The 25238-nt window shown below is 39.5% G+C and overlaps 2 protein-coding genes across 3 annotated transcripts; one reads left to right on the top strand and one right to left on the bottom strand.

Annotated features, from left to right (window-relative positions):
• Nucleotides 1-4: 4 nt before the first annotated feature.
• On the top strand, nucleotides 5-10635 carry SUV39H2 (SUV39H2 histone lysine methyltransferase; the record flags this gene model as incomplete). Its single annotated transcript, XM_085325783.1, has 6 exons — nucleotides 5-266; nucleotides 734-879; nucleotides 1863-2534; nucleotides 4394-4540; nucleotides 6150-6279; nucleotides 7538-10635. Coding segments are annotated over 6 exons (1467 nt in total), but the record flags the coding sequence as incomplete, so codon positions are not given.
• Nucleotides 10636-10878: 243 nt separating this feature from the next.
• Nucleotides 10879-25148, bottom strand: DCLRE1C (DNA cross-link repair 1C). 2 transcript variants are annotated; one of them, XM_085298997.1, is made up of 14 exons: nucleotides 25010-25148; nucleotides 24873-24924; nucleotides 23272-23356; nucleotides 21797-21856; nucleotides 21087-21142; nucleotides 20340-20441; nucleotides 19952-20024; nucleotides 19663-19803; nucleotides 19010-19111; nucleotides 17915-18051; nucleotides 17698-17752; nucleotides 16135-16223; nucleotides 15175-15275; nucleotides 10879-13376 (listed from the first exon to the last, which is right to left on the bottom strand). In XM_085298997.1, the coding sequence occupies exons 1-14, from the start codon at nucleotides 25116-25118 to the stop codon at nucleotides 12364-12366; spliced, it is 2175 nt and encodes a 724-aa protein (XP_085155123.1). In that variant the 5' UTR covers nucleotides 25119-25148; the 3' UTR covers nucleotides 10879-12363. The 2 variants fall into 2 exon arrangements, with proteins under 2 accessions (XP_085155123.1, XP_085155132.1); XM_085299006.1 differs by lacking the exon at nucleotides 10879-13376 and adding an exon at nucleotides 13470-13817.
• Between the last annotated feature and the right edge of the window lie 90 nt (nucleotides 25149-25238).

Genomic DNA, 25238 nt, shown 5'->3' with positions numbered 1-25238 from the left:
CCGGCGGCTCCGCAGGCTCCTGGCGGCGCGGGAAGCCCGGGCCGCGCGGAGGCTCGGGGACAGCGGGAGCTTCCACCCCCTCCCCCGCCCCGGCAGCCCCGGAGGCGCGGCCGCGGCGTGCGGCTCTCGGCTTCCTCCGAGCCCCCTGGCCGCGCTTTCCGCGCTCTCGCACGGGTTGGCGCTCCAGCGGGTCTGTGGCGTGCAGCGTCCCTCCAAACCTTCCCAGCCGGCGAGACTTGGGCGATCCTTCTCGAAGAGCGCTTTGGGTCTGTCTTTCTCATCCAGTCACCATGGTTGCATCGCAAATGCTTCATTCCCCTTGGCTACCTGCACGTATCTGGCGGTCTTGCGAAAGAATGAAGGTTTCTTTGTAACTCCAGTTCTGGGATTCTTATTAGGAAAAATTATTTAATTCTCAGTATAGTCTTTTTTGCTTGTGGAAGGCTGCTGCTGCAGCRTTTGCCCTCTAATAGGTTTTGTTATTACTAATAAATATGCATACTATTATATAGAATGAAAGTTCAGACAGGGAATCGTTGACCTGTTTCACTTTGTGCACTACAGTAGGATTAAGTTTGGCTTTCTGAAATACTGTAGTCGCATAAAGGACTCATGGACTGCTATTACAAATGATAGTCTGGGGACTTTGGGATAAGGCGAACAATCAAGTGCATAACGATTTCAATTTAGCTGAGACATTAAATAGGATTCTTTACCAATTTTCTTATTGTAGCTTGGTATGTGCCATGTCTAGCTTCACTTGAGACCCTCCAAGAATTATGTAGGAAGGAAAATCTCAGATGTAAATCCATTGGAATCACCAACAGGAATCTAAAGAGTTATGAGGTGGAATATTTGTGTGACTACAAGGTAGACGAGGTAAGAGAAATCCAGACCAACTTGATCACTCTTTCAGCTGAAGTTTGGAAGCAAGCAGAAGGTAGTTTTGCTGATAATATAAAGTGGTAGGCTGTGAGGAAAAAGCTTTCACTGACATCAAACAAAGTATCTTTTAAACTTTGAACACTGTTAACAGAAAGTGGTATATTTACCACTTTCACTATATTGAAGGAAGGTCCATTTCTGAAATAATGGAGATGTTGGAATAAAAAATGTTACACCTTGTGTATCCAGAGTTGAAGGAAAATGTTGATGTCTTTAGGTTGTAGCTTGGTAAGTATTATGATGCTTCTCCTTTGTTTGCAGGTAACAGTCTATTTTTCTCCTGAATATTGTTGCTCTTTGAAGAGTCAGGGCCATGTTCTGAAACTGGATTTGTACGGCTTGATCTTGCCAGTGAAATTYGGTTTCAGGATTTTGCCTTGTTACAGTTACTTCAGTTATTTGGTCGTCTTTTAAAAGTACAAAATGTATGCTTGTTGATCGTAAATACTATATTAAGTGTTTTGAATAGCTTGCTCCTTTAGGATAGTGGTTGTTACAACAAATAGTGGGTTGGGGTTTTTTGAGATTTGTTGAGTAAGTTTGGATTTTCTTTTGTGTGTGCGATGTCACTGTATTCTGCTACAAGATAAACGACTTACTTAACTATTTTAACAAACTAGCCTCCTGCTGGTGTAGCATTAGTGATTTGAGTTCTTCTTTCCAACTATATATTTCTTTGTCTCTAGAGGTGATACGCAGAGTATGCAAAGTTATGCTATAAGTTAACTTGCCAATGGAAAACTTGGTTTTCTTTTATCTTTCTCCCCAATCTTAACTGTTATGGGGACATCAAGACTTTCTTCTGCCATTATTTAACTCCAGTGACTCTTTTGTATCCGTCTGTATACTCTGTGATGCTAGATTTCAGTAAACTGACTGAAATGTGGCTAAATCTGTGTCTGTTTCTATATTTCAAGGGCACAGAATACTATCTTGTGAAATGGAAAGGATGGCCAGAATCTTCAAATACTTGGGAACCTTTGAAAAATCTGAAATGCCCATTGCTTCTTCAAAACTTTCTCAGTGACAAGAATGAATATTTATCTCGAGTAAAGGAAGGCAAAGCACTGAAAGTGAAAAACCATGTTAAAGCTTTGAAACCTGCAGTTGCAGATTACATTGTAAAGAAGGCTAAGCAAAGAATAGCTCTGCAGAGATGGAAAGAAGAACTCAACAGGAAAAAGAATCATAAAGGAATGATTCTTGTAGAAAACACTGTGGATCTTGAAGGCCCTCCTTTAGACTTCTACTACATTAATGAGTATAAACCTGCTCCGGGAATAAATGTAATAAATGGAATAACAACTGGCTGTGAATGCTCTGACTGCCCTGCTGAGAAATGTTGTCCAAAGGAGGCTGGATTTCTGTTGGCTTACAATAAACGAAAGAAGTTGAAAATCCAGCCTGGCTTGCCAATTTATGAATGTAATTCATATTGTAGGTGTGGTCCTGACTGCCCTAATAGGATAGTACAGAAAGGTACACCATATTCTCTCTGCATCTTCAGAACTAGCAATGGCCGTGGTTGGGGAGTAAAAACCCTGCAGAAAATTAAAACCAACAGTTTTGTGATGGAGTATGTCGGAGAGGTATGTATTTATCTCATGTGGATAAAAAAATTTTAATGGAAGAAATAGGAAAATAACTTAATAAGCTTTCTCCCCATTCTCATGCTTCTTGGCTTTTGCTATATAACAGGTAAGTATACTTTTGAGTATAGGAATCACTAAGTAGACATTCAAGTTGGCAGTAAAATTAAATTGTGTTGCTCAAGACCTCATCTGTTCCAGAGCAGTTGGAAAAGATTGAACATGAAGAGACTAGTGTGGCTGAAGAATTGTTTTAGCTATGGGCCCTGACAGTATTTCTAAAGTTAAATCCTTCTTTTCTGTCAGTCATAATCTTCATCCTTCCTGATATCAACTTTGATTATTGTAGCTTTTGCTTATGGCGCCCTTTTAATACTGAACATGSTTTACAGGCAGAATTGTTATCAAATCCCCCACCCAGTCTATTGGACCTTTTTTTTTGTTTGTTTGTTTTGTTTTGTGTGAACTTTTAAAATAGTAATTCCAAACGTGTTTGTTTATTTTGATAGACATTAAGAGCAAGACTTACAACATGGACATTAGAAGTAAAGTTCGGTTTGAAATTGTGTGAGATTGAGAAAACAGATTATTCTTGATTTTTAAACTGCACTGTGTTTCTGATTCAACTCTGCTCTGCCTTAGGGCTCTAAGTATTTCTATTGTATTTCTGCCCAAATAATCTGCCTTGCTGCTAAGGCTAGTCCAAATAATTTCTTTAGTCCCTTCTTACTGTATTTATTTATCATCTTTACTATAATTCCTGCATGTTTCCTATCCCAAACCTTCTGACTTGTCATGTTCATACCCTTTTTATAGTATCTTGCAAACATGCTAGGGACCAGTTATTCAGAATATCTCCACTGACAATTTAATGGAGAAACGTGGTTAAGTTATTTTATTGCTTAAAGCAAAGAAGGTATATTTACCCTCACACCTGAATTTACTGATTCCCTACAGACAAATAAGTTCTCAAGTCTAGTTTATCTGAAGGATTTAAGAGATTTCTCTTTTTGTGAAATTCTACTATGTTTCATGTCTGTTTTGCTGCCAAATTGGGATTTCCTTGCTGAGTCTGCGCAGCAGAACACATTTGAAGTAACAGGCTGCAGATTAAGCTGCTTAAGCTGTTACTTCTGTCAAAAGTGACTGTAGTTGTTTCGCTCTTTTGGGGAGGTTCGTGATTTCTCCCTTCTGCTAATATGTGCTGGTCTAACTGCATAGATCCAGCTTTGTGCAGTGATAGTATATTGTATCTGTCCGAGTTGTGAAATCAGAAATTCCACAGGGGCATTAAGGCCCTCCGTTACTGTAACAAATAGCAGGAAGAGATGCTTCTAGGAAGAGAAGAGGTGAGTACAGGATGATAAATGCAACTCAGGTGTAAAGACTGATATGTGTTATATCTTTATCTGTACAAAGGGAAAGAGAGATGAAATTTCTTTTTTGAAGTAATAAGGTTTTTTGGGTCTAAATGAAAAACTGGATAGAAATTTCAAGTAGAAATAGTTGATTGTACCTGTTATTACCAAACGCTTAAGAGACGGTAGTGGTGTGTTTTTTTTTTTTTTCTTCCTGAGACCAGATAGTGCTGTGCATCAGCTATAGACAAATTACATCCAAAGAAGTCTTAATCACCTTAGTCACTAACTAATTAGTTTAAATAGCTGTATTTGTGCATTCTTTATTCATTGTAGACAGAATGCTATCTTTTAAAAAAAAAGTGGGGAATGTTTCTGAGTTTTTTTTTACCAAGTAAAAGATTTTTCTAAGTTAATAGTGATTTTTTTTGTTTGCTTTAAATAATAGCTAATAGTATGACACAGATTTTTTTTTTCTTTTTCTTTTTTTTTCTTTTTTAGGTGATCACAAGTGAGGAAGCAGAGAGACGAGGCCAGCTCTATGACAACCAGGGAAATACGTACTTATTTGATTTGGACTATGACTCAGATGAATTTACAGTAGATGCAGCTCGATATGGAAATGTGTCCCACTTTGTGAATCACAGCGTAAGACCTTCTTTGTATATTAAGAACTTGAGGAATTATTCAAATTGCACCAGAAACAACATCTCCTATTATAAATATTTCCATATCATAATCACAGTTCTTTCTGGAGTAGTTTGTCTCATGCCAACACAGTTCAGTTAGTTAAATAATATAATATGATACAATAAGGAGACTGGAATACTTGCCCTTTACTCAGAATAAGGGCACTGATTACAAAAATCTGCAATTGACGGGCTGCCGGAACTGGATGTATGGTAGGACTGGGATTGTCACTGAATTTCCAGCACATCAGGTTCTGGTTCTAGACAACCAGAATGACTTTTTTTTCAAGCGACTAAAAGACTTGATATATGAAAAATATTTAATAAAACCAGTAAAGAGGCAAAKATGATAGGAACTATTGGATTCTTTGTGGCTAGGTGGGGCGGGGATTATTAAATGTCATCCTTCAAAAAATAGTAGAAGAAAACAAAAATTTCTGCCCATTTTTTGGTATTTCTCCCCACTAGATACCATTTCCCCTCCCATCCACACACACTATCAAATCTAAACTTGGCGGAGAACTTGGAAGTAAATTTTAAACAGGATATTTTTATAGTGTTTTATTTCCTGTTCAACTAAAATACCTAAGACCAGAAGGCTGAACTGCGTTTATAAAGTAAATTATAGTAACTCTTAGTTCAGGAATAATACATTTCTTACTGATTTAGTGTGTGTGAAGAATACAATTGATGTTCCACAAATACAGTAAATTCATGTACTTTCCCCATATTTGTGAGCTGCTGAAGTTAATTGTATTTTGTATAGGCTTATTAGGGAGAAGGCTGGGAAAGAGTTTTAGATAATCCTGATTGTTCTTTAATTTTGAGAGTTGGACCAAAGTGGTCCTATGCCTGAATGTAAAGTTAAGAGTTGAGTTTCGTGTCTGATTTTCCAAAAATGGATATTTTGCATTCTTAAAGAGCAAAAAAGAGAATGCTTAGTTTTACAGACTGTCTCAGTGACTCTGGACACTTAATCTAGAAGTGATAAAGCAATGTTTAGTCTTGCTTGACCCCCTCTGCCCCGCCCATAGCAGATAGCTCAGAAGCCAAGCAGATTAGCAATTAAAAATAGAATTTTACCCATAGCATCAAAACATTATTTCTGGCCTGGAAGCAGTGCTTAAACTTGAATGCAAAATAGTGAATCTGTGTGTCATGAAAATAAGTCATCTACTTGTTCTTTCACCTTTAATTCTTTTGTGAGTTTTGTTAGTAAAACTTACCTCTGAGTATAGCTTAAATTGCTTTAAATTTTGTCATCGTTTTTCTGTATTTTAATGGGTTTTTTTTAATTGGCTGTTGTACATTAAGGTAGCCTACATACTGTGTAAAGGTTACTTCTTACAGGTCTGCTTGAAGATATGAATGCTCTGTTAATGCTGTTTACAAGAATGTAATTCATTTATTTCAGGATATAACTTGATTTCAAACTTTTATTACTTTGAATAACCAGTGCTTCCTTTCCTGTGACCATGATTTATTTGCATAAAAAGTTTCACTGCTTTCCTGCATATCTGAAATGTTTATTTTTTTTAACAGAAACTACATAAATTTTTGCCTTACAGTGTGATCCAAATCTTCAGGTCTTCAATGTGTTTATTGATAACCTTGATCTGCGTCTTCCTCGGATAGCACTGTTTTCTACAAGAACCATCAAAGCTGGAGAAGAGCTAACCTTTGATTATCAGATGAAGGGTCTGTAGATCTTTAAAACCTTTTTCGTGGGGGAGGCATGGTTCACTAGCTGGTTTTATTGCAGCCTGATAGCAGTATATTAGGTCAGGCACTGCATCTCACTAATACAGCTATGTGGATTCTAGAACAGGAACTGTCTCATTGGCTTGTATTGCAGATAGAGCAAGCAGAAGTTCTTGTTTTCTCTGCTTCTAGTATATTATGTCCTTCAGCATTCCTAGCTCAGAGGAAGAGATTGTGGTTGGAAACTCTCATATGGCAACTTCTTTGGAAGATTTGTCACAAGGATGCTCAGAAGAATGGTTAGGGCAAAACCACTTTGGGTACCGTTTGAAAAAACTTTCCCTTGTTTAACCTGGCATTTGAGATTTTCTGAAGTCCAGCAGATCAGACTTTCTAAGTAATCTTCTTAGATGCAACTGCTGGTGACAATTACAAAGAAAACGGCAGCATGGTCTAAAGTGTATCATAGGTTTGTGTTTGTATTTTAGTGTTTGTGGGCCTCAGCTGTGGATGTAGGTCCCAAGGTGCAGAAGTTCAGAAAGGAGGAGGGAAGGTTCAAAGTCTACAATTGTTCTGCTGAGTTGAATGCATTGATTGTTATGCAGAGRCTTCAGGAAATACATTTCTTTGTAAAACGTTGCTAGCCCTTTGCTAATTGATCTTCCATTCAGGATTTCCTTCACCCCCCTAGTACAAAATGAAATTCTGAAGTCTTGCTAACAGTGATTTTCTTTGGGTCAGACTCTGCTGTTGTGGCTAAGTGACTGCATGCAATATACTGCATGCCTAGCAATTTAGTTTGCATGCAAAGACTGACAAATTGATCATATTTAAATCTCTCCTTAAAACTCCTTTTTTTTTTTTTTTTTTTTTTTTTTTTTTTTTTTTTTCTTTTTTTTTTTTTTTTTTTTTTTTTTTTTCTATTTTTTTTTTTTTTTTTTTTTTTTTTTTTTTTTGTTTTATCTGTGACATTAATGTTCAAGGCAGGTTGAAGTCTCAGCTGATCAGTATTGGTATGGACCTAAAGATACAAGGCCCAAGTTCTTTGAGCTTTTGATTCTGATACATATGCTAGGTTTTGTATAAGTAAGTAATTATAACATGAATATCAGTAGAATTTGTATTTAGCTTCACAGACAATTATTTGAAGAACTAGGGTGATAGAAAGGCTTTTCCGTTCTTGAATAYATTGCAGTTTTTGTTTGTTTTTTATTTGTTCTTTAAGCTTCCTTATTTGTATTTGTCTGTTTCACAGGTTCTATAGATCTGACTTCAGACTCTGCTGATGGTCTTAGCCCCTCGAAAAAGAGGATCAGAACTGTCTGTAAATGTGGAGCTGTGTGTTGCAGAGGCTATCTCAACTGAGTTCTGGTATCCAAAGTCACAAATACATTGTTCTCTTTTAAATGGATTTTAAGAAGACTGTTCTCTCATGCATATTTTAGAGTATTTTTACATCTAATATAAACAAGTACAATGGAAGAAAGGCATTACATTCGTATTWGAAATGGCACTGGCCAAAGAAAGAGATCTAGTGTTACAGGCAAATATGAAACCATTAACATGGATTAAAAGTTGTTTTCTTTTCTTTTTTTTTTTTCCTAGCACAGTTATTGAAGAAGCAGTAAAATACATGCTAAGAGAACTCTAAGATGTACCCTGATTTGAATAYTGAGTGTGAGCTTACAGCACTAGGCTTGTTAGGAGCTGATTTCAGTGGGATGAAAGGAGGTTATATATTTCGTGTACCTTGAAAAGACAAAACTAAGACATTGTATTTAAGTCCTAAATCATAGCTAACAGTCCTCTTGCTTTTTTTGCTGTTTAAAAGAAAAGTTTCAAGAGATTAGCAATGACATTTATGGCACCATGGTAGAGGATTAAGGAAAGCCATCAGACTTTGTCTAGATGAAGGTTCACAGGAATAAAGTTTTTTAAATGTCCATAGAACTCCACACAAGTAAAATCATCGGCATTAGCAGATTCTGGATGTAAGATCAGAGTTGCAAAACAAACATTTTTAGTTGATGTTATGTTATTTAGAAGTCTAACAAATAGAAATTTTAAATGTTTATGTTCTAATTTTTAGTTAGGATGCTATAGGTCTGCAATTCTTCAGAGAATTTGTAAATATCAGATTATTGGTAGCAACATATGCTGTTTGTTTTCATTGCAGTAATTTGGCAGTCATTGCTGAAACAAATTACTGGTTACAATTTGAAAATAGATAACAAAGGAATAGGGAAAACAACCCCGTTGTTTAACAAAGCTGATACRTTATGGAGATGTACTTGGTTATCTGTTTAGGTACAGAAATATTCTTGGAAATGATTTGTATTCACAACTGGTTTTGATTCAGTTTTTACATACTGTGACTTTTTTTATCTAATAACAGATTTTTAAGATATTAGGCCTCTTTTCTTGTTGCAAAAATGTTAACTTCAGTGAAGTTAGACTAGGGGTGAGTTTACCTACTTGTTGTAGACATTTGTAAGATGTTTTTGAATGTAAAGGCTGAGAAATACACTTTGCTTCAGCTGCTTGAATCTTTTTTTTCTGATCATCTTAAAGTTGTGTTGTTTTATTGATAACGTATGCTAAGTTTTGCTTGGCTTCAAAAACTCTGAAGAGCAATTGAGTTAGGTTGCAAGTAGAATTACAGCCATTGTCCATACTCCAGGGATGATTTAAGTGCTTTACGCTCATAGATTAAAAGCTTTTAAAACATGCATTCCGCTTACAAATCATGTAAATGTTGATAGGGTCAGGCAGAATAATGTTGCTCCATAAATGGATGCTAGCTATGTATCATAGGTCAGCTAGTTACCTTTATAAGGTACACAGCTGTTGGCTCAGGTGAATGAAGTCAAGTACCCAGAATATAACAATTTACTTAATTTGTTAGAAAATGCCTTAAATTCTATGTTAAACACTCTAACAAGAGTGTTTAAAAGAATCATACAGGTTGTTTGTTGATTAAGAAGCACAGTTGCATTTGCACTGAAGATCTGGCTCTTTGGCAGAAAGCGAAATTTTATATGCTACTAGAGAAAATCAGTTTCGTAGTGGGGATGAAGATTGAGGGCCCTTAGAAGTGCTTTGTAAGTTTTGTAATCTAGAGAGATACACCTTGAAATAGCTACTTTAGATTGTTTAATGAGTAGGAGAAAGCTTGCTTAGATTTAAAGATATGACATTACCAGGTTTGCCTGTATCCACACTTGGATAAATGCTGAATCTAAACAATTTTTATCATATCATGTCTCTAACAATCTTTTATAAAGCTAAAGTGGAACGTGGAGCTTTAATGTTAACAAACTCTAGAGGAACTTGTATCATTTGGAATCATTAGGTTTTCTCTTGCATGTAGCCCGATTCGGTGATGCATTCCACATGGATGGAATCTGTGATCTCCAGCTCCTTAATCTGTTGCAGATCTGCAGCCTTTCCTGTTGGTTTAGGATTGCAAGAGTGGCTGTGGCAAGAAGCAGATTCCTTGCCRGATCAGTTTCTCTGGCCTCTCCTGGACAAGATGACATAGGGGTGATTTGACTCTTCTTTTGTTTATGCCCACAGCCAGTTTGGCTTAAAAATCACAAGAAAAAGCATTTTTTAAAGACAGTTTTACTAATTGTACTTGAGTTTAATATCTGCCTTTTCTCAAGGCAGTATGTTATCACCAGCATTGAAATAACACTGCTATTCTTTAAGGATATGTATGTTACCTCTTTGTGTGATAAATAAAGGACCTTTAACTTAGACTTTGGGAGGTAACAGTATTTTGTATTTATTTGAAGTAAGCCCATGGATCTAGTTGCTAAGTTAAAACCTTAAGCAGTATTTTATATTTACAGTACATTTCAGTTTGCCATCTGTGAATTAGCTGAATGGGACTTTGTCACTTTTAAAACTCCTTTTGCTGTTTTCATGAGTTTAGGGGGGAAATTGCCAAATTGGAAAAGGAGAAAAAGCTATTTTAAATTTCTTAAGGAGCCTAAACCAGCCTTGCTTCTGCCTTTGTTTTGCTTTGTGGTCTGTTAGCTTCATCATGGCCACCAGTTCAGCTGTGTAAATGCACATTTTAGTGATTGGGAACCTGTGATCTGTCCTCTGGCTGTTTTTTTTTAGATAGCAGAACTAATGCTGCAAGATCATCTGTAAGAAAAGCTATTATGTATTTATTTAATCTCAAAGTTAAGTCAATCCTTTGGTTATTTCTAATGTATGTTTTAGGACTGTGTACATTAGAATATGCAGTTTGTAAGCTCAGGAACATTTTCTTTTCATATTGTGTGATCTCTAGTATTGCTATCTTCCTATAGTTTTTGATAAAATAAATTAAATATAGTTTTTCTTCTGTTGTTGTCATTCTTAAAAATCTGTCAATTAACTGTAGTTGAAGCAGTAGAACTTGTTTGAAAAACTGCACCCTGGTGCTAGGTTCCTGTACCCAAGTTCTCTAGCACTGTAAAGCCTGTAGTTTAGCAACTGGCCTGAGTAATCATGTGTTTCCTTTCAGTTTATGCTGATGAGAACTGGTATAAATTGATTTGTCTAAAACACTGGATTCTGTTAAATTTAACCACTTGGTAAACTCAGCCGTAAACTTAAATGTATTATGAAGCTAAGGAAACTAGCCAACAAAAGATACTCTGCTCTTTATGTCCTTATGCATCAGAAGTAGTTACAACAGCAATTACAATCACTTAAGCTTGCTTAAAATACCCCAAAATGTTGATAGATGCAAATTATGATTTTTAAAAAATTGCCAGAATCCGGGAAAAGAGTGGGCCAGGTGACAAAGGAAAAACAAGTAGACKTGAATATCCTTGAAAACAGCACATATATGAAAAATCACTGCAATTTATTTGTTGTTTTTTTTGACACTGTTCCCAGTTGCAGAATCTTGGCTGGTTTAACATTCATATTTCAAGAAAGATGGTAWAAAAACTAAAATGTATACAGAGATGAGCTGTAAAACCAAAAATTGTCTTAATTCTTTGGGACTTAAAACCTCATGGTTGGGAGATGACATGAATTTTTAGAGATGACTTCTGTTGTTTGGCTATTGTCACAGCTACTGAAACTTAACAAAAATCTGAAGTTAAATTTTCACTTCAGAAGCTAGGGGCTTTCCAAAAAGTTAGTTATCAAGGTAAAGGTGGATGGAGAATCTATTGTCTTGATTTCAAAAAAAAAAAAGAAAACCTGAATGTGGCTTAGTTCAATGAAGTCAACGGAATGCTGCAGAGGAGGCAAAACTGGGTAATGTATGAGATCCTTAAGTAACATAACAGAATCTGTCCAGGATAACAGGCTAATTTCTGTTATTATGACTTAACAGGCTACTTGTGGTAGCTTTTGAACCAAAATCCCAGGAGATTTTATTTTTAAATAGTTTCAAAAGACAATTTGGAACAAATGAAAACACCAAGGAAGTGATGACTAGTTCTGTATAATGAGTCAGATTTAAAATCTTAGACTTTTTTTTTTTTTTTTATCTTGTTAAGGTGTTAAACTGGGTGACAACACCTGCTCCAATTAAGAGAGACTGCTTGAAAAGAACAATTTGATTGAAAAATAAACCCCCAAACCTTTGCTCAGTTATTCTTTAATCTATTCTACAGTTGTTTTTTATAAAAAGTAAAAACTCGGATCTCATACAGCTGAAGTGTAACTACTGTATTTGCATGATTGTTCACGAAAAGGGGCACATTCTTTCCCACAGTTAAAAAAACATTGCATTAAAGCTTGAGATCACATGCATCGGTATCAAAGGCAAACTTTTAGAGCTTATGATTTTAAAAAGGAAAAATCAGTCTTAGTTCTGTCCAGTCTAATTTCTGTCCACTTAGACTCCTAGAGAACTGAACTGTATGAGGTAGAAGGCTTCTATAGTCCCTTTTAAGAATACTTTCATGTCATATTTCATGGAAGGAAAAATAAAGTTAGGCTGCAGCTGTCTATGATAGTAATATATGTCTCAAGAATTGTATAGATTAGTGTGCAAGAAAATACTTAGCACTAAAGAATATTTGAGATGTTTAAAAAATAAATTTCAGTATTATTTTCACAATGCAATCACTTAAAGCTGTTTTCAGGAGAGATTTTTTCATTCAGTATGTTTTCACCTGCTGCCAACTTCTTATATAAAAAGTGCAGTTTATCTGGCTGAGGTAGTTCAGCATCAGGAGTCAATGGAATTTCAAAGTCAGAAGAGCTCTGAGAGTCTTTCTTCAGTTCTAGATCAGGAGTCCTGGAATTGTCATTTACTTCAAGTAGTAYATCTTGAATCTGAGTGTTGTCAGTTTCTGTATCTTCCTCAGTGTCTTTGCTTTTCAAGTCATGGACAGCATCATATGCATAAGATCGGTTTTGCCCCATTGCCTTCCACCTACTGTTTTCAGCCTGATTATCTTTGGTGGTTTCGTGCAATATAGAAACTCCTGTTCTGCTCCCACCTTTGTTGAAGCAGCTGAACTCAAAGGCATTTCTCTCTTGGGAGGTAATGAGAACTGTGTCCGTTTGGCTATCCCAGCCCTGGCTCCCCTGCTCTGATATGTGTGTTGACTGAGAAGAATTTTGGGAGGAGATGTGTGTTGAGTCACTTACTCCATCTGAATCACTGAAGAGTGACTGTGACCCACCAGCATCTGCTGAAGATGGGAAGTTGTCCTCGTTTTCGGAGCTTTCGTCTATTCTATTACACTTAAAAAATGCATCCCAGCGGGGTAAGTGTGCGTTAGACTCTTCTTGGTCACTAGCAACTCCAGAGCTCAAGACAGAGTGTTTTTTTCCACTGGAATTTGATGTGGCATCTGGATCATGGGAAAGTACTTCAACTGTATTTTGTTCAGATTCTTCTTCTTCTTCTTCTTCTTCTTCTTCATCATCATCATCGTTCGATTCCTCACAATCCATGAAGTCTATTTTGTGAGATGTGTATGTTGTGGTTACTTTGTAACTTTCTGTGTTTTCATTGGTTCTTTCTGCATTTCCACATGGTAGTGTCTTAAATGGCCTGCTCTTTGCCTGCTGCTTTGGAATCTTGGGCCTTACCGAAGTTAGTTCTGTATCAAAGAGATCATCTTCATCTGTCAAGAGAAGAATCAAGTGAATCAATCACATTAAGAACACTTATTCCAACTAACAGCGCAGATTTGAGAACTTTTTATTTTTTTAATAAAAGTTCTTTAATCCAGCTTGAGGCTTAGCAGGACACTACAGTTTACCATACAAAAGATCACTTTTAGTAGCATTTACCTTCATTTGTCCAGGATAGTGCCTTACAAGGGAAACTATTAGTTGTCAACTTCCATATAAGCCACAGCAATCAATCCTACTGTTTTGTTTTGCGTTACTCAGAGAACGTCGTCYGAGTACCTGTCAGAGCCCTCTTCATTGATCAGAGGCATAACGGAGTTTTGAAAGTTTTARCGTTCTACTGGAGCAGACAGACTGATAAAAAGCATCCTTCTACATAATGACCTTCAGAACCATCTTGATTATTCAGTAATTATTTGTAGGATTATACCCTACACAGAGATTTAAAAAATGAGTTTCAGATCTGTTTAAAGGAAGTGRGTTGCATGTTAGCAAAATAAACAGTTTCTTTTCTCTTGTCTGCGGCCCTCATCATAACGTCAAATGTTACTTGTATTAGGACTTGTATTAAGTTTAATCAAAGCAGTAATGGAGTCTCTGGAGGTGTCAAATAACTAGGGGGGGTCTTATTACGGAAAAAAGTTAGGTGAGCTTTTTCAATGTTTTGAATAAAGGTTGACTCAAACAGAGCAAGCAGTCAGATGGAACAGTTTTAAGCAGTCAAGGCAGGCATCCCTACCTCTGGCCTTTATATGCATGGTGCAGATCAGATGTAGCCCTGGCAGACAGTGATGTAGCTTAAGTTAATCAGACCTGTCGTGTTTTGCCTGGACTACATCAGCCTCACATACTTGGTGCTTTAGGAACAGCTGCAGAGAATGCAGCAGGCCCAAAGTTGCCTTCTGTTTCACAAGTATCTTTCCAGAGGCTACAGAGTTTATTTACCATTGTAGCTGGAGGGGAAAAAAAGGTGCTAAAAAGCCAATTGTTTGGGATAATGAAGTAGAGCAATTCYACTCTGTCCCCCCCACCATGCGTTATGTGATATAGAAGTTAGTTATCAGGAACAGCTTTGCTAGGGATGGTTTAGGACTGTGGAACGGAGTTGCTCTAGAAACTTAAAGGGATATCAAGCTTTAAGCACATTTTAAGATTACAAGCTTGTTAGGCTGCAGTCCAAGGTCAACATGCACAACAGACACTGGTCGTCTTACGTTCCTTACTGTACTAGCAAAAGTCACTCAGAAGCCATAGCGATAATGATGAAAGAGGCCCTCGAGGGCAGGGAAGTGCACACAGAACAATTTGTACCACCTTACACTTGCCATAGTAGCAGTTATGCAGTAGTAATAAAGACTGCATTCACTGCAAGTCGACAGCATAGTTGTCRTTCACTACTAAGTGAACTGTATGAGTTATCACTGGGATTGTTTTTAAAGCAAACCACATCATCAGGCCCAGCCACCTCAGAATAGTCACAAACAACTTCAGGGCAAGTCTGCTACTGTTTCAGGTTTTATGTGAATTAAAAGTTCACYTTTACACAATTAGTCTTCCATCGTCCTTATGAAAAAGTATATTGATTTCATTTCTGTTTCTCCTTTCTAACTGTAATTCGTCTGTTGCTTTGTGCACAGGCATACTAGTGAGCACCCCTGCTTTTGGCATGTATTTTTGATGGGTGGCTTGCCTGCTCTCTTAGTCTCAGGACATTCAGTTAAGGCACAGTGGCACCAGAAAGTCTATGAAAGGTTTAGTCATAAAACTTGGCTTTTAAAGAACTTTTACCTGTGTCAGAAAAGTGTGTTTTGTGGACTCTCTTCAGTGTTCCTAAGGGCTTGTACTTGGGTTCTGTGTTTCTTCTGTATGATCGGCACAATGGCTTTAATCTGACAAGAGTATGAAAGTCAGTATTTAGAGCTCAGTAGATACATTTTCAGGAGCAAAAGTAACACTTTCAACTTGATCCAGGTTCGCTGCTTCACACCTTTCACAAGCCCTACAGCAAGCTGCAAATTTGCAGCTCTGCTGCAAATGAAGCAAGAGCTGGGGAACAGCTCTTAATTCTTTGGTGAGTTTAGCCAGTTTAAAGGCAGTAATCTGTCATTTACCTTAAAGCAGGCACTGTTTCAAAACTATCTTAGACCCTTGCTTAGGGGAGACAAGGTGACAGAGATCCAAATATTTGCTTTTAATCAACAATAATGAGGTATTTCTTTTCTTATTAAGAGGGAAAAAAAAAGGCAAAGAATCAAGTCCTTGTTTTGTTTGGACCCTGTGTGAGTACTACTCATCTGCCCTCTGTAAGGGCAATTTCTAAGCACTCAACTTCTGTAGCAGGACAAGAATACAGGCTTTGTGGTATCATACCAAGGTGCTTGTACAGAGGCTAGGAGTTCAAGCCCCAGAGAAACTGTTTAAGAGAAGCTTCCCAGAGGTAACAATGACATAGCAGCAGGTCATAGGATAAAGAGAATACGATACATGTTCAGATGCTACCTAGATATAATTATCAGAAAAGCCTCTAAACATGTGTGTGGAATAGAAATTCTCAGACTTAGCACAACATACAAATGCTCTTCAAGAAAGCTGAAGTTTGCAGAAGGACCAAATATAGAAAAAAAATAGAGCTGAATGAATCAGCAGAAGAAAGTTAAACCAAAAAGCATGGGCCTGTTTGAGAGACTGAAACTCAGGAGAGAAGTTGTCTTGACAATCACCTCCATTCACCAGCCAGCTGCCACTTACATTTCAACAACTTTGTCTTCTGTCAGACCYAGTGGCAATACATTGGGATACACGTTCACAGGACAGATATAGCTCAAGAAATCCTTAATCTATATTGAAGAGAAGGAGAAACAAGTTTAACAAATTACACTGCTAAAAGCACAGAATGAGTACTGCAGATGTCTCATGTAAAGACCAATACAACCCAGGAGCCAAACACTGCTCTCAGAGCAAACAGCTTTGTAATAAGAGAACAGGTCAGAAAAGGATGCTCAGTCTCACTAACTGCCCTGTGACAATATCAACTACACAGACCATCAATACCTTTGAAAGAAAAGCTCAGACAAACCCATGATGGTGACTCCACCACGATCCTAGGGAACATGAGCCAGTCCTTGCTGCTATAGATCTCTTCCTAAAACATTAGATCTGCATTTTTCTTCCTGGACTAGTCACTAGCTGGGCAGATTGGAATATTCCCTTCCTCTTTGTTCTAGCCTGACCTATTCAAAGACTTTTTTTATTTTTTTAAGTCTCCCTTCAGTCCTCTATAAAAGGCCGTATCACAAAACACATATTACTTGTCCAAGCCTTCCTTACTCTAACTGTTGTCGTTTGGATGCTCTCCAAACCACAAATTTATTGCAGAACTGTGTCCAGTTTTTGTCACTCCACTCCAAATGAAGCTTTATGAGTGCTGCAAGTTGAAAATACTTACATGTTTGCAGGCTGTATTCCTTATCTATTCACACCAGTAAGACCTGACCAGCTTTTTGCATGAGGAGGTATAACTCTCTTACTCATGATATGATATACTATAGCCCCCATATTCTGCCAGCAGAGCTGCCATATGGTAGATACTACTTCTTAGGACTTCCATTTAAAATTCTGCAAGGCAAGGCAGAGGAAACCAAAATCATTAAGTGGGTTTCTTAATAGCAAGAGCATCTTCCTAGGGCGCTGAATAGTGTCCATTTTATATGTACAATGGTTTGTGACAGGCTGACTGTTAGCTCTGATCCAGTTTCATTTCAGGTTAAGTTTCTGACAAGAAAGAAGTGCTTTAAGAACTGGATTAAAGAAGTGCGATTCCGAAGAGTGCGCTGCAATGACCCATTTAATTTTAGTCTTCAATGCAGTTAAGAGGAGTAAGTGCCTGCTAAGATGCAGAAACTTTTACTGGAATGCATGGGCACAGGAAAGAGGTCAAACCAACTCAAAACTGAGTCACAGCAGATAAAGTAATGAAAGCCCAAACTCCCAAATTTTCAAGTTTACTACTGTTATACATAGTCATTCAAACAATTCTAGCAGTAATCTATACTTCCAGCARAGAGAACAAGCAAAATAATAGGTTTGTAATCCTGCTGTACCTTAACATGTTCTTTAGCAGCTATACTAAAACACTGCCAGTTTTGAAACATTCCTGTCTTCAGCATCCAGAACTTCCTATTCCCTTATGTCTCATTAGTGAAAAGATTTTTTTTGTGTTTGTGTGACAAGTCACGTCACTCAGTCCAAAGTGGTCAGAACTACTTTAAATTTTTTGTCTGTCAGTCTGCTCAATAATACAGGCTTACAAACCTCACTGTATGATGAGTGGAAAGAAAAACAAGCTCTGTATGAACTCTCCCCAGTCCTAAAAAGAGAGGATACACAAAATTAGGTAGTCTGTTTTCAGGCTCAGTTAATAGGCAAGCATGGACTACTCTTAAATAGTCTATTTTGAGTCCCAGTTATAAAAAGCTGAGGCAAGATTCACACCTGAAGTAACAGGTTTCCATGTGGCCCAAATACTCACCTCACTATTACATTGGTTTTTTTGTTCCTTTCTCCAAACCACATAGTGGAAGGTTTGATGGTAATTATGTGCAAGGGAGTTCCGTTTTGGGAAGTCATTCCACATGGCAGTCGGTTCCCTCGAAAATAGTCATCATCCTGTCAAGTGAAAAAGGAAAACTAGTGCAATTCTGACCTTTTTTCCTTTTTTCCTTTCCTTTTTTTTGGAGGGGGAGGGGAGAAGGGGAGGGGGCGAATGTCAGCAATTAAGCACTATATCAATCCAGACCAATTTTTCATCCATCTTCTAACTGTCTTGGAACACCACCTCTTTGCTGATACCTCTTGCTTCCACAGTGTAGCTGACAGAGCAAATCAGTCATCAAGAGCTGCATCCCTGTGTGCCACCTCCCTTTCATAGAATCATAGAACCAGTAAGGTTGGAAGGGACCTCTGGAGATCATCTAGTTCAACTTCCCCGCTTAAGCAGGGTCACCTAGAGTATGGTAGACAGGCTTGCATCCAGGCGGGCTTTGAATATCTCCAGAGAAGGAGACTCCACAACCTCTCTGGGCAACCTCTGCCAGTGCTCTGTCACTCTTACAGKGAAGAAATTCCCCCTCATGGTCAGGCAGAACTTCCTGTGCTTCAATTTCTGCCCATTGCCTCTTGTCCTGTCACATGGGACAACTGAAAAGAGTTTGTCCCTGTCCCCTTGACACCCTCCCTTCAGGTACTTTCTCCCTGTGTTCCTCCAGATTGAAGCGTTCAGCTTTGTAAGTATCCTAGGAAGGGAAGGCCATGAACTACCAGCACACTATCTGCATGGCTGCAGGAGGCATCACGCAGGCTGCGTTAGATGCATTTAAATGGAAAACATCTGACCTATCTAATCTGCTTTTCATTATCTCACTTCACATTTGAAACCTGAATTTTTTTTTGCAATAGAATTATTTCTAGGAAGTAGCTTTCTTTTACTTTAGCCCACTCTCTTTTGCATTAAGCCACCATTTGGCCGAAGTCTGCTTGGGCAGAGGGGCTTCAGGACCAACAGCACCGGAATGTTAGCATCTATAGCCAGTCTCTCATAGCAGAGGCTTTGCAAAACAATACCCACCCGAGGATGTCGACAGGCATGAATTTGAGTGTTTCGATCTGTAGTAATATGGTAGAGGATTTCTGGCATATTTTTGAACATGTCAAGTTTGTTCACATGCACCTAGAAAAAGGCAATGTTTATTCTTAATTAGCTTAATGTGTTCACCAAACTGAACCATCAAGATGTGGTTTTACCCTCAAAAAATACTGGCAAACATTTAAAGAATTACTACCCACTAATGCCCAAGTACAAAAATGTTAGCCAACGGTGTCTTTGATATTTTTAACGAGTAGAACATACCTCCTATGCTACAGGAAGATGAAGAATCAAACATAGTCAAAAGTTATCTTCCAACTATTAATGTCACTTCTAAATTAGAAGACTCTTCTCATGGCTCCCAGGAGGTAAGGGAGAGAGATAAACACCAACCTTGAAAAATGAGAATTAACTTCTGCCTGTAGAACCCAGCTAGTCTAGCAGATGACAGGGACCAAAACCAACTAGTTAACTAATTCTTGAGCATAACTGCAGCTTTTTAAGAATAATTAATGAAACTGTGCACACCTTTCACATACAACAGTCCTCTGAACAGGCATTTCCAGTTCAATGATWGGAATGGACACAATGATTATTCAAGGTCTGCTTTAAAGCAACAATTATGGAAACGCTACCTTGATTCCAAGTTYCTCACTGAGGTTTGTGAATAAATATTCATATCCGTAGGCAGCTTTACAATTCAACCACACAACATGATAGCGACTCAGCGTGGTCCAGCTTCGCACTAACTCTAAGATCCCATTTAAACACTCTTCCTAAAGGGATTAGAAAGCATTGTGAATTTGTCACTGAAGATACATCTACAGTGCTGGAATTCAGTAATGTAAAATGGCATTACATGCAAAATTTACATAACAACAGGTTGGCTTTAGGAGCTTCTCTCTCACAGGTGATTTGACTTACCCTGCTTGGTATATGATAAAATTTGGGATCACAAAAAGTGGTGTCCAAATACACACTCTGGATGTCTTTTACTCTGAAAGAGAGAAAAATATTATCAGAGCAAGCAGTGTATCACACCACTAAGTTATACCCCTTCCTCTCTCTTCAAAAGGAGAGAATTCTTCTTCTTTATCTACACCAAGCAAGTCAAAGGGGCTTGTAACTGCAGTATCACCTTAACTGCAAGTTTATTTAGTCCACAATGAAAAAAATGAGGAAAAAGAAGACACCATACCCAAATTCTCCATGCCTGCTTCATCTTTTTGAATTAATCTGAGTCTTTCTAAATCCCATCTACAGCCAAAGCCTCACCAGAATCTGCATTAAAATGTAAACATTTTTCTGATACCTGGTCCCTGAATGCAAAAGCTCCATTCTGGCTGCTTCTCCTTTTGCAAGTCTGAAATCCCCTGTATACAGCACTGTGCCATTTTCACCTTGAAACAAAAACCTACAAACAGAAATGCTCAAGTCAAACTCAGCAATGTAAAACATAGACTCACACCTGGCAGTTAGTACTTTACTTAGAGAAATCTATTTGAATAGCAGATTTCAGAGAAAGCACATGACAGTAGAAATACTAGGCTCAATTTTGTCCTAGAGTAATTTCAGATAAATTCAATGATTAAGACACAGTATGTCTGGGACATGACCAGTCTTCAACTCTGACCAGCCTACGCAGAAAAATCTCACAGGTTCTACGAGGGCAGCCGAGCTATTGCAGCCAAGAGAGCTTAACAGGCATCTGTACTATGAAAGTGGACAACATATTTAAAAATGGAAGAATTTAATTTTAAGCACAGGTTTGCAGGTCATTTTTAAGTACAGCTCCAGTTAAGAAAGTTATGGGAGGAGTTATTCCCCAAAGGCATGGGGAATGATAATCTGCCCCACCAGGGTAACAAATATCTTCTGTCTGGACAGATTCCAGCCAGCACAGTGGTTTTCCAACACTGACCAAAGCTGGAGGATGCTACTACATTTCTAAGAACTTTAAATTCACTAGCTTTTTCTAGTTAGAAAAAAACTATACTTATTGAGACTGTTACAGGACGGATTTCCCAGCAGAGACATTTGGAGCATTGAAGGGACGTACATGACTGATCCTGGGCAGTGACCAGCTGGTAGAAGTGTCACCTCTATATCTTCTTTCTGAAAGAGACAGGTTAGCATAATTTTCACATTATAATGAGCACTCCTGGTACTTTCACTGATATAATCAGAGCAATGCATTTCTCCCCACAGCCTCCTGCCACCTTTGGCACTGCTTCTGGAAGGAAGAGATGATCTCTTCACATTCCAGCAAGTGCTGAAGATCAGCGACCATCCTATCATTCCAGAAAAGCTGACTGAATATTGTATGGTGCTCACAAATGGTGGCCATTCAGCCAGAAGACAGTCTTATTTCCCCATTTCCTGGGTAAATAAGCATCACAGAAAAATCTTGAATATATTTTGTCCTGCAGAGCATCTCCAGGCAAACTCCTGCACTTAAAGCTTGTTAAGATAAGTCAGGAAATACACAGATGAAAAAAAAAAACACAAGAGAATACATAGATGAAAAATCACAAGAGAAATAGGTTCGTGGAAGCTAACTAATACAGCAGAAAAATATGACCAAAAAAAAGGACTGTGATCATTAAAAAAAAAAACAGAGTGAGGAAAGAGTGAGGAAGACGAGAAATTCCTGTGGCTACACACACTGAAGAAAAGAAGGGGGAAAACATATATAAATTCAGTTTCCCATGGCTTTTTAAACATTGTTACTGTCCACTAAAAATATGAATATTGCTGGTAACTGATTACCTCACCAGATGTTTCATCCACTAAAGAAATCTGAGTGGGAGTTTCAACTTCCAATGTAACCTGTAACAAAATGAATAAATGCATCACAAGATGTACTAAACATATATTCACTACATAGACATCTTTAGCACCCACTGTGGCTAATGTAAGCCTGTAAAATTAAGCCTATGTCCCTGTAGTAAGTTATGCATTTTCATTGAAAAAAATTGATGTCTAAAAATGAAATGGAAAAATCCTGATTAATGTGTGCATGCTTAAAAAAGGCAAGCATTGGACCTTAACACAGCTCAGGTTGGCTTTCTCTGGCTGGATCACATACTTTACTTTGGAAGAGTGCAAATCCTAGGATATCCCAGGGCACACCAATGGATTTGCTAAGATAGGCAGGTCTCTGCTGCTACACCAYTTCCCCTCACTGTTCCCAATTACTGCTGCGAGCTTGTGGCTTCTGCTTCTGTTAATGACAAGTCAAATGTAGCAGAAATTTCTGGGGGATTTTTTGTTTTGTTTTGTTTTTTGGTAGAAAAGCTATGGACAGTAATTAACCCCCTGTTTTGCTTCATCCTCTACTAAAATCCAGGAACCTCAAACATAGATGCTCTGTGGCCCTCTGCAAAGTTAATGCTGCTCAGCAGGCTCCTCTCCCATCTTCCTGGCTTTTATTTATTTATTTTCTTTATTTACATGTAATTTTCCTGCCAAAAAAGCCAAACTGAAGGAGACTCCTGTCATCACCTGTCTACCTGTAACCTCTAGCTTCTAATCTGAGCAGTCTGCTCAGCATTTGGGGTTTTACTGCATTAGATGAATTCACAAGATACCATGTCTCAAATTTCTGGGCAGCAATAAGCATTCCTTTCAGCCTGTACACACACAAGCCTGTAACATYTGGCATGTCTGCCAGAAACCACAACATCAGTCAGACAACTACCAAATTCCTTCCTCACTCCAAATGCAATACTCATGTCAAAAAGTATTTTATACTAAGAATTCAAACTAAGAGCAAGAGTCTTTTTTCTTTTTTTAAATGTCAATACTAGTTTTATCATCTGCAAATTATTTTTTGGAAGCCGAATGAACTCATGAGGCTGATCTTAACTCCGCATGCTCAGTGTGCTGTTAAATGTGCCTACATTTTAGACAGTACCACAAGAAATGAGCAAGGTAAGGAAAGAGCAATACAAATGAATCAGGGCAGAGTTATATGGGTATAAGACATTTAAAGCTCAAGCTGAGAGGAGGATTAATTTTGTAGAAGGAAAAGTAAGACTAGATGGTAAATGAGTAAACCAATCTCACATAGCACACAGCAAGGGAAGACATACTGATGTCTCAATTTAACCTCTGAAACACCATGTCAATACCAGCAGCAACATTTAAATGTTTCTAGGAGCAGAAAGTTTCCTCCTCTCTAGAATTATGACCTGGGAAATTTTATTAAAAAAAGAAAAAAAGAAAAAACTCTTAATACTTACAATGTGATTCTCCCAAAATTTGTATTTTGAGCTAGTCAACAACAATTCTTTGGTTACTGGTGAGCAGTATAAGTTAACTTTCAAGCTGTGAGAAGACAAGAAAATAGGTGAGTATTTTTTAGAGTAGAGGCACAGAGCAATCAGTAGTGGGGAGCAATCAGTACAGGTACTCCAGACCCCTCTCTCATCGGAAGAAACCTGCAAGACACAAAGTCCACAGAAACTGTTTTGCCCCCAACCTAAAGCCTTGAAGGTCAAGGTGAGTTACTCCACCATCTGCAGGATTTTCTTCAACACATAGTCCAAAGACTTACCTGTGTGTACCTGTGAATGTATGTTTTTGTACAGAAATAAAGTATGCGATAGGTTGTCGTGTGCATATATATCTTTGCTCATTTTTTTGCCTTTCAGATGTGCACATTTTCCCCAGAGCAGGCGTTTGGGAGAAGAGGTGCTCTGCTGATGGCCAACTACGAAGCTCCAGCCTTTGCAGTGCGCAAGGAAGTTGGATGAGCAGAGATATTGCCTGCTTGTAGTTGAGAAAATAAAACATCTATTCTAGTAAGTTAAATAGTGCCTAGAAAAACACCCAGGCACTCAATTTTCCTCCCTGCTGAGTTGGTACACCATTCCCAAGGGCACTTTTGGTCCATACCAACTGATGCCCTTCCCAAGAACTCATCGTTTCACGGATGGGATCATCCCATGGGCCAGTCCCAACAGACATGAGCACGCAGACACCTGTCTTAAAGGCCAAGAGAGTTTAAGTCCCCCTTGTGCAACGAGTAAAGCACTGGACACCTCCTCATCGTAGCGGGGCAGTCAGGGCTCGCAAGCACATGGGACACWGCCATCAGCATTGCTCAAGCACCTACTGCCTCTCCCGTGTGACGTAGTCCTTCATGGTTTCCAGTGTCAAGTTTTCTAGGTATGAACCTCAGCATGGGTCAAACTGTTTCCAGTGACAGAAGATGCTGAGGGCTTTCAGCTGGATCTGAGAAAAAAAAAACTTAAAAGGCTTTTGGCTTTTTTGAAGCAGTAAAAGAAACAGGATGTTTGAAGTTGGGCGAGATGGTTGGTCTATGGTTGCTGTTCCACCACAGGGCTTCAYGTTTGCACCTGTGAACACGGGCCGCTCCGCTCGGCCACAGGAAAAGGCAAGCCAGCTCCGGCCAGCCGCAGAGGAGAGCTGTGCGCCCGCTGCGCCGAATTTAYGAGGAATCGGGATCCCCGGTCCAGCGCTGCGCTCGGCTTCTCACCGGCGTCCGGCTGACGGCGGGGACGTTAGGGGCCCGACGCCTGCGTGGCTGTGCGCGCCGTGACCACCGCCGCTGGCCTGCCTGCGGCCGCTGCTCCGCGAGCTTTGCCCAGAGGTGCCCAAAGCGGAGAACCCGGGCAGAGGAGGCGAGGGGCCGCCCCGGGGAGGCCCAGGCGCCCACCGAGGCGGCGCAGAGAGCGGGCAGGAGCCGCAGGGACGCGGCCGCCGCCCGGCTTCCTCCGGCCGTGAGGATACTGCTAACAACGGGTAACGGCTCCAGGAGGTCACCTGCTCCCGCGGCCCCGCTCAGACAGGGCCCCCGCCGCGCCCGGGCCCCCGGTACCTGCACTCCAGCCTCCTCTTCAGGGCGGGCGCCCGCAGCCCCTTCATGTGATCTAGGAGGGAAGCGGCACGGCCGTCAGGCGGCGCGGTCGCCACGGCGACGGGGCGCGGTCGCCAGGGCGACGGGGCGCGGCTCACCTTTGTGGCAGTGCGACAGGAAGTAGGCGCGCGCGCGCAGGTTGTGCCGGTCGAAGCGGTCGATGGACACCGACGGGTACTCGCGCAGCCGCCCGCCGAACCGGCTCATGGCGCCGCCGCCGCCGCCGCCGCCGCCGGCCCCGCCCCCTCCGCCCACAGCCAATCGCGGGGCGGCCCCGCCCGTGCGTCGCGGCGCCGGCAGGGGAGGGCGGGGCTTCGTAAGGTGCCG

The sequence above is a fragment of the Rhea americana genome, unplaced genomic scaffold (genome assembly GCF_003343005.1).
Source record: "Rhea americana isolate MKP2758 unplaced genomic scaffold, rheAme1 scaffold_1, whole genome shotgun sequence".
NCBI classification, from domain to species: Eukaryota; Metazoa; Chordata; class Aves; order Rheiformes; family Rheidae; genus Rhea; species Rhea americana.
The sequence above is the reverse complement of the archived record's forward strand: the minus strand, read 5'-3'. Positions and strand labels throughout refer to the sequence as shown.